This window comes from Rhinatrema bivittatum, chromosome 19, assembly GCF_901001135.1.
Source record: "Rhinatrema bivittatum chromosome 19, aRhiBiv1.1, whole genome shotgun sequence".
NCBI classification, from domain to species: Eukaryota; Metazoa; Chordata; class Amphibia; order Gymnophiona; family Rhinatrematidae; genus Rhinatrema; species Rhinatrema bivittatum.
In genome coordinates, this window is record NC_042633.1 from 27,329,976 (window position 1) to 27,346,816 (window position 16,841).

The 16,841-nt window shown below is 48.2% G+C and overlaps 1 protein-coding gene across 1 annotated transcript in view; it reads left to right on the forward strand.

Moving 5' to 3' along the window:
• The window catches only part of MVB12A (multivesicular body subunit 12A), a 44,474-nt gene extending 27,633 nt beyond the window's left edge, over positions 1-16,841 (forward strand). The window contains exons 4-11 of the mRNA XM_029584974.1: positions 232-330; positions 3,103-3,199; positions 4,317-4,446; positions 5,976-6,095; positions 7,588-7,691; positions 12,205-12,266; positions 12,702-12,758; positions 13,742-16,841. Of these exons, the coding sequence (XP_029440834.1) occupies positions 232-330; positions 3,103-3,199; positions 4,317-4,446; positions 5,976-6,095; positions 7,588-7,691; positions 12,205-12,266; positions 12,702-12,758; positions 13,742-13,804 (732 nt within the window). The 3' untranslated portion in view covers positions 13,805-16,841. The remainder of the gene's footprint in view (positions 1-231; positions 331-3,102; positions 3,200-4,316; positions 4,447-5,975; positions 6,096-7,587; positions 7,692-12,204; positions 12,267-12,701; positions 12,759-13,741) is intronic.

The window sequence follows — 16,841 nt, forward strand, 5'->3', positions numbered from 1 at the left end:
TCACTCAGTGGAAGTGGCGCAGCCTGCCTTAGGGCAGGACTCTGCTCCCTGGACCAGCTAGGGTTGGGGATGGTGAGGGGTCAGCATTCGCAGCCCCAGGCCAGTCATCGCCCACGGCAACACCCAGTGGCTGGACTCCGAGCCCATGACTGCAGCGTTGGGGAGGGAACCCTGGTGCGTGATTATCACCTCAATATTTTCTTTTTTTTTTTTTGTTTGTGTGTTTTTCAGATTCAAATGACAATTGAAGGAACATCTGCAAACTTTGTGAAAGGATTTGGACAGAAGTCAGGCTGTTACTTGTGCTTTACTTCATCTACAACCAATGAGGTAAGAAAAGGGATTTAGCCCGGCAGCAATCTTAAACATATAAAGAGGGGGTGAAATATGGAGGGACTCTAGCTTTCATTCAAGAGGAGGATGGCGGGCGGGCCCTGCCGCTTGGTTGAGGGGTACAGTTGTGGGCTGCCCCATAAGCTGGGTTTCAATAGAAGGGTTATAGGCGGTTTACAGTTCTTGCTCCAGGAAGAGAATTATGGGCAGATCCCGGGATTGGGATTGTGGGTTGCGTGAAAGCCTGTTCCAAGCTCATTGTGGGTTACTCCTAATGGTGACTTAGTTCAGGATTAGGACGTTGGGATCTCTCTACAAAAGTGCACAAACACATGAAAACACTGTATTTATTTGGCGCTGAATGTGCATTAAAAATCGCATTTAAAGCGTGTTTAGCGGCAACGCACGCTTCCGTCGTACTGATAACATGAGAAACTGAGGTCAAGCACACAGCCAACTTAATTGAGCTGCATTCACATGCAAATGCCTGAAAAGCAGCTCATTAATATTAAAATAGTTTATGGCAGATCACAATAAACTTTGCAATCTGCGTTGAGCTTCCAACTCCAGCTGCTGATGATCTTGAATCCCCACTGGTCCTCTAGCTTTAATGGGGCAGTAGCCTCAAGCATTAAGCCTTCTTACCTGCCCCCCTACTCTGCTGCCAAGCAATGCCCCTTGGCCAGGAGATCCCGCACGCACCTGCATACAAAAACTGCCATCCTCCTCCCCTTACCCTGAAAAGCAGCTTCAGGGTCGCCAGGGCAGGAGCCGAACGCCAGTAGCTCCTGCCCTGATGGTCCCAAAATTCAAAAGTATGCTCCTCTTGCGATACTGCCGTATGAAAAATGCAAATTAAAGTGTGCTTTCCATGTACTTTAGTAAATAGGCCTCTGTGTTCACTGTGTATTTTGGCCAGTTCTGTATCTTGGTTCAGAAGTTAGGGCTAATTCTAGTGGTGACTTCTGAGTTAGTGTGATGACTTGGTTGTGGAAAAGGATTAGAGGCTGCTCCTCTGTCTTTGATTTGGGAGAGAACGGCAGGCGGTAGGGGATGTGGTTCTAGAGGAGGGTTCTGGGCAGCTCCTGTGTGTCTGATTTTAGGAGGAAGATCATGGGCTAAGTCCTGTGGTTGGCCTGGTCCTGCAGCGGGGCGTGTCCACAGGATTGTGGACTGGTCTCAGCTGCCACCTTTTCCCCGACTCATGTCGCCAAAGCGTACGGTCTGTGAAGGGGCCTGCAAAGTACGAGCACAGAATGACATTTTCGCAGCTGCTCACTGCCTGCAGGAACAGGAGCTGCAAAGGCCGCAGGTTCTTTTGTCACTGGGTACCTCATGTCTGGGAGATTTTCAAAAGGAAAAACCGCCAGCGTCCTGGTGGATTTTAAATCCTCGCCGCGCGCCAAAGCCAGGAGATTCGTGCGCGACTCGGCCAGACGTGCGCCGCACAGATTTAAAAAAAAACGTGCGAGTACACGCATATCTCCTGGTACATGCATAACATTTTTTCGTGGGGAATGGGCGGAGTCTGCGTGTAAGTGTTTACGCGCATGAACGTGCGCCGGGGGTCCCCTACCATGTAACTTTGCTTCTAATCCAATCAAGGAGATTTTATGGGTCGGAGCTACTGGGGTAAAAGGGGAGGCAAGTTAGCCAGGGGGGGTTTCGGACGTCCTCTCAATGCTTGCGGCTTCAAAGAGAAGAAAAGGTGAGAGACTGGTTCAAGGCATGGCCATGGCCCTCTGGGTAGGAAAAGCAGAGCGGGCTTCTCAGGCAGGTTCAGAGGTGAGCAAGCAAAGGGGCCCGATGGTAGTAACGTGCGCGCAAAAAGTGCGCTCAACTTCTTTAGGCGCGCACTAAAAAAAAACCAAAACCCAACCAAAACGTAACTCCCGATGCAATAAGCTAACGGGACGCTGATGCATCAGGAACGTAAAGCAAACAGACAAAAAAAAGAAGCCCGCTGACCCGAAAACATCCACCCGCGCACACACCTGCTTCTAGGGTGCCTGAACCCGATCTGTGCGCGTCCCCCGATGTGTCCTGCTCCAGCAAGCGTCTTCTGTGCATAAATCCTCTCTTATGCCCAGAAATCATGCTGGGTCTACAAAGCCCTGTTTTCTGCCCATAAATGCTGAGTGCAGTTCAGCCTCCTCTGAGCCGGAGGACTACATGGCGGGAGGTGATAGATAATGCCTTCGGTCGCTTTAGATTTACAGGCAAAGGTGCCAACCAACGGGCCTGATCCTCACTCACCTCCATGCACTTTGCTCCAGTGAGTGGGCTTTTGAATAGTGCCCCGGTAGCAGGGTACATTTCCGCACGTAACGCCTTTGAAAGTTGCCTCCAATATGTGCATTTTTACGCACAAAGTTCCTTCCTGCACCAGAGTAAAGGTTGGGTGCAGAATTGCACGGAAACCTGTGCTCTGCCGAGCGCACCGAATTGAGAGGGTGAGATCACGCAGCGAGGGGAGCTGGTTTCTTCTCAGGAAGAGAGCTCCAGCGCCCTGATTATAAAAGGATTTCCCCATAGGCACAAATTATGCCCCCCTCTATTCTTGGGGAACCTCTTTCTCTGCACCTGTGCTGGTCCTGACATCCTTCCTGCAGATCCCCTCTAAGCCGAGGAAGCGGAAGGTAAGAGGGGGTCTGAGCACAGAAATCAATCTAAATGATATGAATGAATGAGAACGTTTGGAACTTTCCTGCCTGTGCCCAGGACGTCCTGTAACTGCCCCGGGTGCTGCTTCCCTTTTTCTTTTCCCAGACCTACGCAGGAATGGTGATCTCCGACATTCAGATCCTGAACGAGAGGTCTCTGCTGCCAGCAGGGTTCTCCTACATCTGGGAGTTCCTGGATCCAAGTGAGTTCCCTTCCGCACCCATCCCCTGTCCTCGCTGCATTAGCTCGGGTGGCATTTGTGCAGGCAGACGTTAAGAGAGGCCGGGCTTCTGCCCGAGCACGCCCCGCTGGCTTTGTTTTCAGTGGCTTCAGTATTTCATAGGGGTGGTCTTGTCTACCACCACTGGGCCCTGTAAAAGGGTCAGGGAAGAAGAGTCTTGAGGGCACTCGTTAGAGAACGTTTAGCTGAGTATATTCTGGGTAACTTTGCGACTCACTGGCTTAGTTAAAATTTGGGGGGAAAAAAATTAGCAGGCGAGCGGTGGCCCTAAAATTCCTGCCGCCTCTAAAGGCGGCCCAAAAGTAAAAGAGAGAAGGTAAAAAACCCAAAGTTTGAAGTCGCGTGGCGATATGCCGCCCCTCCTCCCCCAGTACGAGCCTGCCAACCCTCCCTGGACCCCCCATTCCCCTGCAGGCCATAGCTCCTGGTCCTGGTCGTCCAGTGGGACCTGGAGCACCCCTAGGCTCCGGGCCAGCCACCACTTTCCAAAATAGCTCTGGCTGCCCTTTGCCCCGAGGGGGTGGAAATGTTATTTTTGGGTGCAACTTAGAACGTTATGGGAGGGGGGAGGTGCTTTTAAGGCCATTACTAGCCCTTTAAGAAGCATCTCGGAGACATCGGCATGCATCCTAGCGTCCTGCTGGCTCTGGGAAAAGTTAGCTACAGTTCTTGAGTTGTAGCTAACGTTTCAGAAAATAATGGGCCTTGCAGTCTGAGGCAAGCTACAATATTGTATTTACATAAAATTAGGTATTTATGAGGTGCTTTGCATGCACGCAAAGCACCTCATTTAAATAAGTGTCCTTTGCGGGAGATATTGCCACAATAAACGCTTACCGCAGCTTAGAAAATACACCCCAGACATTGCCACAGGACAGTAGACGCTGATAAAGGTTCTTTTCAGAGACACAAACATCATTTTTTTTTCTTCTGTGCTGTAAATGACTATATGGGGTGCCTGGCTTCCTGTGCTTTTGGTAGCTGAGCAAAAACCCACGTTACAGGACAGCCCATAGCTCAGACCAGGGAGGCATCCGCGTTGGCATGAATCCCCTGGAATATTTTATTTCTTGCTTAGAAACATCGGTGTCCAAGAAGAAGCGAATCTGTGTGAAGCTAGCGCCTATAAGCACAGGCGACAATGCAGTATTCGACATCAAGGTGACCGGCAAGAGCAAACAGATTGTACAGTCCTACGTCCGCGTAGGGTGAGTAATGACGGGCGGCTCAGCAGGTGGTAGGGGGGAGTCTGTCTTTCTGCGGTTAAGAGCATTTATGGAAACTGCTACCCCACAGCTCCAGTGCGCCAGCTCCTTCCCAGTCCTGTTACTGCGTGGCTAAGCCACGTTACTTTGTTTCCGTGCAGCTCCAGTGAGGCACCCCCCGTCCAGTCTCTACCCTCCCAGGCATGTCACACTAAGAATATCGTGACTCGATCCTCAAGCAGCCGGTTCCTTCCACATACGTCCCGTGTAACTTGTCTTTCCCAACTCTGTATGCAGTGATTCCTGCCCCAACAGAGCTACATTTTCTGAGCCAAAGAGGACAAGATCCAAGCCTGCATGGTTTTCATCAAGGCGAGAATTTGTTGGATGAATCTGACTGAGTGACCAGACACTTAAGATCAGGGTAGTGAGCCAGATGTAGTGCACTTGGATTTCAGCAAGGCCTTTGTCACGATTCCACATAAATAAACTGAGCACCCTTGGTATGGACCCTAAAGTGACTTACTGAGTTAGAAACTGGTTGAATGGGAGGCATCAAAAAGCAGTGGTAAACTGAGTTGATGCCAAAGAAAGGGGGGTTACCAGTGGTGTGCCAGAGAGATCAGCCCTTGATCCCGTGCTGTTGAACATATTGGAGAAGGACTATTGAGAGAGGTTTGCCTTTAGTGGACAATACCAAAATCTGCAACAGGATTGACACCCTGGAAGGTGTGGAAAACAAAAGGAAGAACTGGGAGTGATCATATCTGATGATTTTAAGGTGGCGAAACAGATAAGGTAAACAGAAGCAAGACAGACCAGTCGCCTTAGCGTGGAGATATTGATTGGCACACATATTTAAAATTCAAACAGAGCCTAACTCTGGCCGAGATTCGCACAGTTTAGTCCACAGAAATAAGCCATGGTGGAGATGCTTTCTGTTGTGCAAAATGCATCCATAAAACAATGAAATGATAAAATAGTTTTTTCATCCAACAGCTTTTGAACGGCAGAGTTGAAAAAAGCACAATATTTGGACTTGAATCTTGCTTAGTGATAAAAAAGATCAGAAATTGCATCTAGCAAAATTGATTCATACTGATTTAAAAAAAAAAAGCCCCTGGGCTCTGTGTGTGTGTATATGTGTGTATATATATACACACACACACACAATTGTGCTTTTTTCAACTCTGCCGTTCAAAAGCTGTTGGATGAAAAAACTATTTTATCATGTCATTGTTTTATGGATGCATTTTGCACAACAGAAAGCATCTCCACCATGACCTTACTCCCCTTTGACGGGTTAGAAAATACCGGGTTCTTGTTTTGCCCCTTGAAAAATATAAAGCACGTCATTCCAACCCCCCCACGAGCCGCTGGGCTTCGTGGCGCCGTGACTCTGCCTCTGTAAATGGGCCCTGGCCTCCTCTCATCCTGTCTCTCCCTCTGCCCGGGAGGGGGGAGGGGGGCAGGGACTCCGGGCCCCTTACCTTGCTGTCCTGCTTCCTTAGGCACTGCTTCTTTTCTGGCAGGGAAGTTGGTGGCCTGTATATCTGGGGCAAGAGAGGTTCTGTGACGAAACCTATGCCGAAACCTAGAAACCTCGGTGCAGACATAAGGAAACTCTCCTTGGACGGCTCAAGTCAGGCAAAGTGAGTATCCAGCATCCCGCATGTCTGCAACTTTACCCCCTGCCCCCTCTCTTATCTGTCTGTCACTTTCTTCTGCATGGTCGCCTTCGTCTGTTGGTAAAGGAAATCCTAGGATGCTGTAGCAGCAGCTTTTACTTTTTAGGTGTAAATCACCCAACTTTATTGTGTGTGTATTTGTACATATTTAACATATTCCTCATCTCTCCTGTTGGCTGCACGATTCTCCCGGGCCTCCCAGCGCCTAACCACTGGCCTTCACTTGTTCCTGGTAGCTCCCTCGGGACACCTAGAGGAACGAGCACAGTGCTCTCCCAGGGCTGGCCTCAGCCTGCAGCAGCAGCCGCTCTCTGCCTTGCCAGGGCTCATACGACGAACAGCCACAGCATCTGCTGTCTCAGGGCTGGGTGTGAGCTCCCGGGGGTTCACCTCTCCTCCCCCTTTCCCCAGGGCTGGCGACAGCTTCCGCTGTGCGTTTCCAGGGCGGCGTGGCCCCTGCTTGCAGTGCTGGCTCTTATTTCGCAGTGGCAGCACCCGCTGGCTGCTACTCGCTCTCAGTAGCAGGGTGGTTTCAGCGCTGCCTTTGCGGGGCCGGCCTGGGATTGCACCACTGGGTGCTGGACTCCAGTGCCACCCTAACGTGCTCATTCTGATTGATTGTAAGCTATTCAGATGCCTCTGTCCTTTGCGTGTACTCTAATCCATCCGCAGACCAACTTTTTAGAACAATGTCCGTCCGTAGATCACTTGGCAGCCTTGGCTCTGCTTTCCTAGAGGTGGCATGGGATCGCAGCAGCTTTCCTGGCTGAGGGTAAACCTCACTCCTGGCATTGCTTGGGTCACGGATGGCAACACCTGCTTTTGTGTGCCGGGGCCAGTGGGGGACCTCATTTTTAATGCCTTGGGACCATTTCAGGGCTTCAACGACTGTGTCACTTAGGACAGCTTGAGCCGGTTCTGGTTCTGCATGCACGGAGATGAACTCCTGTTTGTCTTTAATGAATTGTTCTTATTTCCATGTTTCTAAACCACACCCCACTCAGGACAGCTCCATCCTGTCCTTGGGAACGGAGTCCTCTAGTCTCTTCCACTCTGCCCTAAGACCTCGGTCAAGGCACCCGGGTGGATATTTAGACTCCCAGTTTAAGCCCATTCCCTGGTTGACTGGGATCTTAATTTACCACAATCCATAAGCCCTCTCCCTGTGTGCCTGATTAAGCTCATAGTAAATGCCGGAATGGCTGAAGCTGCTATGGAATGGGAGTCTTTAAAGTATTTCTGGTGAACTGGTGCTTTGCTGTTGCCTAGCAACTGATTTAAAGGGCAAGAAACAACTCAATGATTAGAGATCCCTCCCCCCACACCATACCTACCCAATACAACCTTCGCACTGGGGTAGGGCTGTTATGCAAGAGAGCAGGGGCTTCAGGACTATTAATGAAACCAGTAATAACCTCTGTTTCTTTTCTTTTTTTTTTTTTTTTTTGGCGTAAAGCACAAAGCTTGCCGCCGACTCTGCACCTCCTCAACCCCCCCGGAAGCCGACCCTGGAGCGGGCAGTCTCCCTCCATGACACATCTAATGTCTACGGCATCTCAGGTACTCGCAGTTCCCCGACCGTGCGGTGCGGTCACTGCCCCGTCCGAGTTAGAGTCGCTGCTTCAGTTATTGCAACCGGAAAGTGTGTGGGCACCTATCGGACACAGCGTAACACATATCAACATTTAATTCAATGAAAAAAAACACAGGGAACTGGCTGAATGAGCATAAACAGGGAACTTCATTTTTAGAAGTCTTGCAGCCCAACGCGAGCCTGCTTAAGCTGTGACACCTATTAAATGCCCAAGATAAAGGATGGTGTAAGTGCATGACGTTTTGAGACTTCACAGATCTCAGCTTCAAATATCACTGTAGAGCGGGAGAAGGAAGAGTTTGTATTCAGAGAACGTTGTACATCAGAATTTCTACAAGAAGGGTAACCAGGGAAGATCCAGAGCAAGCTGGATTAGCCGCCAGGTTTTTATACACTGGATGTGTTAGAATTCTTGGGCCCAGTCTTCAGGTGTCCGGTTCAGTAACTTAACTGGATAGAACGTATCCGGCCAAGTTACGATGTATACTCAGCGGCACGGCGTATAACTAAGCGCTTAGCTGGATAGGCTCTAACCAGCAGTCGGGCGTGTTTAAGTTAGCCATATAACTTATGCCGCTAACTCTGAATATCGCTAGTTAGCTGGACATGTTATGCCCACAACTCGCTCCACCCCAATCTGCCCACTACATGCCCACAACTTATGTGGCTAAGTGATTTATGTGGCTAAGCAGCAGCTGCTGCTGTACATAGCTGCATATTCAGCAGCCGCATAAGTCCCACTTATCTGGCTAAATAGCACTGAATGCGCTTTGAATATTGCTCTCCTTGTGAACAGGGTGATAAGTTGCATAGCCATGGCAAGGGCAGTAAAAAATCCAGTCCTGCCCACCGAACTTGGCGTTTCCCCCGGCTTCATCCTAGCAACTGTAAAGGTAGATTTTATTCCCCCCCCCCAATCAGAAAATTCTAGCTATGGACAAGTGGCAAAACCCTCCCTATGCGGGTTTATTGAAAAGCAACAAGAGGCAATCCATCTTAGTCGCCTCTTCTGCACGTATCTGTTTATGTAGCTCACCTCTTTTTTCTTTGGTGGCTTAAGGTGAGTCGTATTCAGGTACAGTAGTTACTTGAGGGCTTAAATGTAAGTTTGTACCTGAGGCATTGGCGGGATTTGAACCCTGGCTTCCCTGCTTCTCAGCCCGCTTGCTCGAACCACCATGAGGTCGGCTATATTCAGCGCCACATGCAGCTAAATTCTAGCCACACAATGACTTCCGGGGGCGGGAGGTGGTTCCGGGTGGGCCAGAGTTAGCCGCATAGGTTATGCGGCTAATTTGTGCTGCCCTATAGTTGGCCGGATATACCTTTAAGATATCCCTGTTACCTTAGCCGGATAGCTATATCCGGCTAATTAACGAGCTTCAGGGGCACGGTCTCCAACCTTCAAAGGGCAGCGTCCTCAAACGTGCAAGGGCCGTGTTTAAATCCCCAGCCCCTGGAAGTTTCGAGTGCCACAAACCACCTATAAACTTCATTATGAGAGGATGTGCTGCGTTACACGTATATGGACGTACGATATCCCTCCGCGGCACGAAGGTGTTCTCTTAGTCCAGAGTCGAATAAAAGGAGTAAATATGAGAACGGGTGCTCTAAGCCATTTCGGTTGCCCCATTTTGAATCTCTCTTCCATTTAAATGAATAACTGCATCTAGTTGCTGAAAGCATCATATCTGCAATAGACTTGGTCAAGGAAAGATTCGCAGTCACTAAGCACTCAACATCCAAGCTTCCTTCTTGATTTAGCAGAGGAAAGAGTCTGATCCAAGGTGAACTGGAGGACATATTTTATTTATTTATTTAGATAGATTGAAAGTTGTACGAGATAAGAATATAAGAGCATGCCATACTGGGTCAGACCAAGGGTCCATCAAGCCCAGCATCCTGTGTCCAACAGTGGCCGATCCAGTCTGCAAGTACCCAAATACTAAGCAGATCCCAGACTACTGCTGCCAGTAATAGCAGTGGCTATTCCCTAAGTAAACTTGATTAATAGCAGTTAATCGACTTCTCCTCCAAGAACTTATCCAAACCTTTTTTAAACCCAACTTCACTAACCACATCCTCTGGCAACAATTCCTGAGCTTAATTGTGCGTTGAGTGAAAAATAATTTTCTCCAATTAGTCTTAAATGTGCTACTTGCTAACTTCATGGAATGCCCCCTAGTCCTTATATTATTCAAAAGTGTAAATAACCGATTCACATCTACTCGTGCAAGAACTCTCATGATCTTAAAGACCTCTATCATATCCCTCAAAATTGGAAGCAGTTCTCTATTATATATTGTGATGAAGCGCAGCCAGCTTTGAGGCGATGGAGAAGGTACAGAGAAGGGCAATCAAAATGATAAAGGGGGAATGGAACAGATCCCCTATGAGGAAAGACTAAAGAGGTTAGGACTTTTCAGCTTGGAGAAGAGACAACTGAAGAGCCCTAACCTCTTCAGCCTTTTGGTCGCCCTTCTCTGTACCTTCTCCATCGCAATTATATCTTTTTTGAGATGCGGCGACCAGAATTGTACACAGTATTCAAGGTGCGGTCTCACCATGGAGCGATACAGAGGCATTATGACATTTTCCGTTTTATTCACCATTCCCTTCCTAATAATTCCTATCATCTTAAAAAAATGTGTGGGACATGATGGGTTAAGTAGTACAAAAAAACAAAACAAAACAGAAAATATGGGTGTGTGTGTACTGTATATTGTCACGTAGGACGTCACTCACAGGAGGGTAGTCCAGCGCCGCACTGTCCCCAAACCACTTCTTCTCCAGGGATCTCCGCTACCGAGCTCTGCTGTACTTCAGTTTTCTAGGCTTGGACGTAGGCCTCCAGGCCCTTGCTGGGTCTGCACAGGTGCCGGGCAGCCAGTCCAGCCGGGCTCCCCAGCAAACAAATACAAAACAGTTTGTAGACAGAATGTAACAGTCCTTTCTTTTATAGCTCCCTCCCCGATGACCACGGGTGGGTCACAGAAACAACTCGCAGTGGGTTCCAACACCGCCTGGCTTCTCCAGCCAGCAAACAACTGCCCTGCCTGGGAGTCACACAACCCGCCCCCAACTCCTCTCAGTTGTGCAGCGGGTCACGGCCTTCCCATTCCTTTAACAAAAACATGGTGCAGCAAAACAAAGTAAAACATCCCCAAACAGACAAAATCCCCCCCCCCCCCAGCAGTGTCACTCACTCCATTTCCACGCTGGAGTCAGCGGCTTCCTCTGCTGGGGAATCAGTGTCCATCTCCTCCTCCGAGGAGCTCGGCCTTTCTGGCCAGTTGTAGCACTCCGGCACGCCCTCCTCCTCCACCGCCATTGGTTCGGGTGTGTCCGAGTCACAGGGGCTCAGTTCAGCTGCATACTCAGCGTCCTCCTTTGCCCATTGGCTCAGCTGGGCCTCCGTGAATCTGGGAGTTGTAGTCCCTTTTCTGCTGCCTAACTCGGCTCCGGGTTCTCCCAGCATGGATCCAGCCCGGGTGTTCCTGCCTCAAAGCTGGCTGCGCTTCATCACAATATATAATATAGAACTGCTTCCAATTTTGAGGGATATCTTATCTCATTGACTATTTATCTAAAATTGCTTAAGCTAACCTGTGACCTAGTACCCAAACCAGAATTATTTGATAAAATATCCCACACTTTGTCAGATTGAATATTCCATGAATTAAGTAGCCACCATCATGCACACCAGTTCTAGTGGATCTTAGGGGGGACATATTGGGTCAATATTAGAACTTAGTTTGGGGGAAAGGATGGGGAATTGCTGGAGTTAGATCTGGGAACTTTAACTTAGTGGAGGATTAGTTGGGTAGAGTTTAGTAGTGGGCCATTATATCCGTATTAAGAACCTTAAACAAGTTTGGAAAGCAACAGGAAGACCTTGAGGAATGACCTCATGGAAATGGGTGTGGTCGAGTCTGTATTCAGAATATGTGCACCATGGGATGAACAGGGTGCTATACAGAGGACCAGGGTTCAATTCCAACATTTGCAGCCCTCATGGGGAAGGAAACAATCTCTCAACAGTCAGACTGGGGGGGCATGTTTGCACCTTCCAGAGAGAGCCATTGTGCATGGCCTCTGGCTGAGGACCATTGCCATGATGGTCAACCTCAAGGAGGGAGTGGGATGGAGAATGCTTGAGGTCATTGTGAATGCATTGAGACATCAGGTCCCTGCCTCAGGTTCAACTGAGCTAGAAGGATGAGGAAATTACTGGATCCAAAAATGGAATTAAAAAAAAAAATTCTAGGTATTATCCAAGTATACATAATTAAAAAAAAAAAACAAAAGCTGGATGGGATGGTAATGCATATCGTACATACGTTTCATGCTTTTATCCTTCTATAACGGCTGAAGCCTGACAAACAGGTGTTTGGTAGAAACTAAAGCACAAAGTGATTATGAAAACCAAACCAAATGTGTGTGTTCCTAATCTGAGACTGCTTTCCCTCTCCTCCCCAGCCATGGACGGGGTGCCCTTCACGTTGCATCCAAAGTTTGAAAGCAAGAATACGGAGACAAAGGTACATATTGCAAACAAGTGAGCCCTTCTGGCCACTCACGAGCCTGGCGCTCTCTGCCCCAAGCGTCACCATTCATCACGGCTCATCATGAACTGGGATAAGCTCCATAAAAAGACACAGGCCCCTTGGGGAGGGGAAGCCGAACAGGGGCTCCTGCTGGAGGCTGAATAGTTTCAGATACCAGAAGGCCCTTAGGGAGATGGAACAGCTCCAGGAACCACTGGGCCTTGTAGTGAGATTCTGCAAGCCGGCAGTGTCCTCCCGTACTGGGAGAAAGGAAGGGATTACTGCAGGAAGAACTGCTCTCTGGGAAACGGATCGGGATGGCGCGGCAGAAACGTCCAGGAGCATTGGGCCTTTTCTGCTGTCATTTTTGTGTGTGTGTGTATATATCTCCAAGATAGTTAGTGTCCTTTTCCTCGTGATTTTCTCTAGGTCTTCTCCTCCTTTGCAGACCTGCACATCAAATCTCTCACGGATATTGAGAAGGAGGTAAGCGATAACTTTACCCTCATTATGGAACTCCATGCCTCCAGATCTACGCCTGGAACGCTGCACCCAAACCTTTAAAAACTTGGCTGCTCAAACAAGCCTTCCCATAACCACATCCTTCATCGCCCCGTCCTAGTCTCTCCCGTTCATCCCAATGCCTACTTCTTTTCCTTTTAACCCTCTTAATTCTATCTAAACCATTGGATTAGCAGTTGACTCCCTTTTGCCTATCCATTTAGTTTAATTAGGCCTTAGCTAGTCACCCCTTACCTTTTTACTATTTTAATCTCAATTTATTTCTGTCTCCTCCTACCTCCAAGTTATTTCTCCCTGTTTATTGTAACTTTGCCTCTTTTTTTCCCCCGAGTTATGTTAGCCCAGTTCCTTGTAAACCACGAATGTCGGTATAGAAAAGCTTTTCAATAAATAAAATAACATATCTGGTTAAGAAGAAGATATTAAAAGCTGTGAAGCACCTCTGGTCTTCCCCCTATTGCACCAGCATGACGAGAGGCTGAGTATTCTCCCTTTCCTTGCTCAGCTGGAGCTAGGACCCTGGTAGAACTGGGTGCTAGGAGGACCAGAGCTGTAAGTGTCTTCCAGGGGCAGGCAGAGTGGGAATGAAGCTGAAGTTTGTATCTAAAAATTCCAGTTGCAGCAGTGAAAGTCCCTTCTCCTGTCCAGTTACTCTTCCTTAATCCTGCTGGTTTCTTTAAAGAATGCAGGGCCTACCCGGGGGAGGAGCCAGGACTGGATGAGCTGGGCCGGACACCAGAATTGCTGGTGCCCAAAGCTTCTTAATCCCCCACTATGTACCTACATGAATTTTGCATTACTTATTGGTGGGCTACTGCAGTTCAGATTTCAGTGATGGTGGAGAGTGTGGATGGAAACGTTCGCCATTTACAGTTTTATATTTGTTAGTGAGTTTTTATAACTTTTGTTTTATTTTATTTACTTTTTTTGTTTGTTTTCCTTTTTAGTACAGCTACGCTTTTCTGGTTGAGAGATCGGCAGCCGCACGCCTTCCCCACCGGGTCTGCTGAAAACTGGTGCCGTTGCGACGGCTGCTCCATTCCTTTCCCACTGGTTTTTAAATGTTCCTGACCCTGTAGCTAAGAGGAGTCCCCAGTACTGGTGGAAAACCAGCAATTTGTAGGCCTTGCAGGGGCAACTACGCTGCGATTGCACGACTGCCCCTCGCATCCCAACTGTGTGCATAGATCTACAGCAAAAATTCCATAATAGTTTTGGAGTCGGCTGGAATATACCAAAAAAACGCAAAATACAATTCTTTTAAATGTTCTCCATTGTAGGGTAGCACTAACCTACTTGGAAGGGGGAGGTTACGCCCACTGCTTACAAACAGCAGTGCCTGGTTCCAGGCTGCCAGCTTTGTCATTTTTCTACTTTCAGTGCCAAATCGACATTTTGTAACATTTGCCCTGGTCAAGCAGATCCAGGCCTGCAGGACGTGCCCCTAGGTAGAGAACAGAGGGAGAGAAATTGTGTGACACCAAACGTGATTGCGTGCTCGATCAAGCTCGGTTCTGTAATGTACAAACTTGATTGGAGCAGAAAGAGCGTGCAGGAGAGACGTCAGCAACTTCCGTTCCTTATCATGCCACCGCGCCACAGCCAGGCAATTGGGCACGATAGCCAAATCCACAACCTAACCTCTACCAGGATCAAGAAATAAGACTGAGAAACAAAGGCCTGGATGGTTGGGGGGCATGTGAGCAAGGAGTTGGACTGGACTGGACAAACTGTTCTCGTAACCCCATCCTAAATTAAAAAGCTGAGCTATAAACCCATCTGTTAATTTTCTTTCCTGGGAGTCCTGCCAGACCAGTCCTGGCCCATGGGTTTACGCCCTCTCCCCAGCAGAGGCAGAGAACCCAAGCCTTTTCCGAGATCATGTAGCCCTATATAGCTTCAGCTAGCTGGAGAGGCTGCTGCCTGAGCCCTTGGATTTATCGGCAACGGATTCCCTTCCCTCCATTTTGGTTCTTTTTGTCCCCACCCTGTAAAAGGAGGGAAACAGAAAATAGATGAAAACACAAAAAATATTTTTTTTTTGGTTTTACACAAGTGACCATCAAGGACAGGTCCTCCTGTTCCTCCTTCTCTGCTCCTATTAAAGGGAATTCCAATGCGCACAACTAATTGAATCAAAAAACGTCTTCTTTTCTCCCGCTTTCTTTTTTTTTGCTGCTTCTTGGTCCTGCTGTGGGGGAAGAGTCTCTTCATAACCGCGAGTCTGAGGCAACCACCAGGACAAAAGAGCAGGCCTATGGGCAAGGCTCTGTCCCACCCGGTTTCCCGGAGCCCCAGCCACGGTCCCGACGGGGTGGAGGTCCTTCCCTTGGCTGCCTCCCGCAGTGCCAGGGTAACCAGGCCAATGCAGGTCCTGCAGAAGGAACCTGTAATTCAGCTCTGCTGTCGGCTGCCAAACAACAAGCACGTCCTTCCCCTCTCTGCTATCTGTCCCACAAGGAGGGTCCTGCACGAACTGAGCCTATCTACCAGCGAGAACAAGGCCTTGCCCCTGCTTCTCTAGGACCAAAACTCACGACGAGGCCCAAATGAGAACTGGCTCTTCTCTTTTCATAGGAACAGCAGCCACTGCTGCCCATTGTGTTAAGGCTCAGTTCGATCAGCCCTAGCAAAAGATCGAGCCTCGCAGGCCGTCGTACCAGGGCGTGCCTTCATCCTGCTATCCCAGTCAGTCTAGACCAGGAGTCCTCAAGCACTGCAACCCAGTCCAGATTTGGGATTTCTACAATGAACATGCATGAGATGTATAGGCATACAATAGAGACAGTGCATGCAAATAGATCTCGTGCACATTGATTGTGGAAATCCTGCCTACACGACTGGGGTGGGGCCCTCGGGGACAGAGTTTGGTGTACCCTGGTCTACACGGTCTGCTGGAGGCAGAGAACCTATCGGTAGGTAAATTATGTGAACCGAAGCACCAGAAGCAGAGTGGGGAAAGAGTTGCCATCCCAGAGAATAGTGCAGGTACGAACATCTTGTCAGCTACTACTTCCTCTACCACCTCAATATGCCAAAACTAAGTTGCCTGCTCAGAACCATCTCTCCTGACACAGGCTATACCTAAAGCAACTTGGCCCATCCCAGCAAATGAGACCCCAACAAAAATGTATTTGACATGCTATCTTACAGAGCCTATTGAGAACATAGAAATGACAGTAGAAAAAAGATCAATTGGCCCATCCAGTCGGTAGTTCCCCAGCTATCCCAAGCTCTATGGCGAGATGACATCAGACAAGGCTTGTGTTCTCTGCCTCTGTCTTCTAGTTAGGAGGAGTAAACCCACCGATCTGGACTGGTCCGGTACCATGATAAGGAAGAAAAAGATATTTCTGTCCCATTTACAACTTTATCATGTCACAAATGTTACATAACAGATACATTAATTTAAATAATTAATATGGAATCTGGATACACCACCAAACTGTGAATTTTAGAATTAATCTATAAAACATGTACTTCAGCCGAAATACACAATTATACCTTCAGTGATGAAGTACAATATACATAATATGCAAATTCTGGTGTCACCTCATTAATGGCAGCACAAACTATCCAGTACCAGGCACTTTCTAAACAACACAAAAACCATATGCAAACCTGTCCTAAAGAGCAGCACTGATTCTCAGGACTCAAACAGCAACAACCCAACCTGTGAAAAGCATACACTACAGACACTACATCCACACCAGGCCCTAGACACTAAAACACCTCCAACTGGGAAAACCAATCAAGCTAGACTGCTACAGATCCCTACCCAGAAGCAACAAACTAGCAGACTCTCACACATGCAAAACACAGACTGACCCTCCCCCAAAATAGAACAAGGGACCACAAATTAGATATAGGAATATGCAGATAGAAACATCAAGAAGCTGGAATATGCATGTAATGCAACTCTGGAGAAAGAGAAACAGAACTGCTTTTCCTTCTGTACTGTGCAAAATACCAAGATCTAAGAAATGCACTTTCCCAAAGCGTTTAAGTTTAACAACTGGAATAAAATGGTTTCTACCTTTGTTTGGT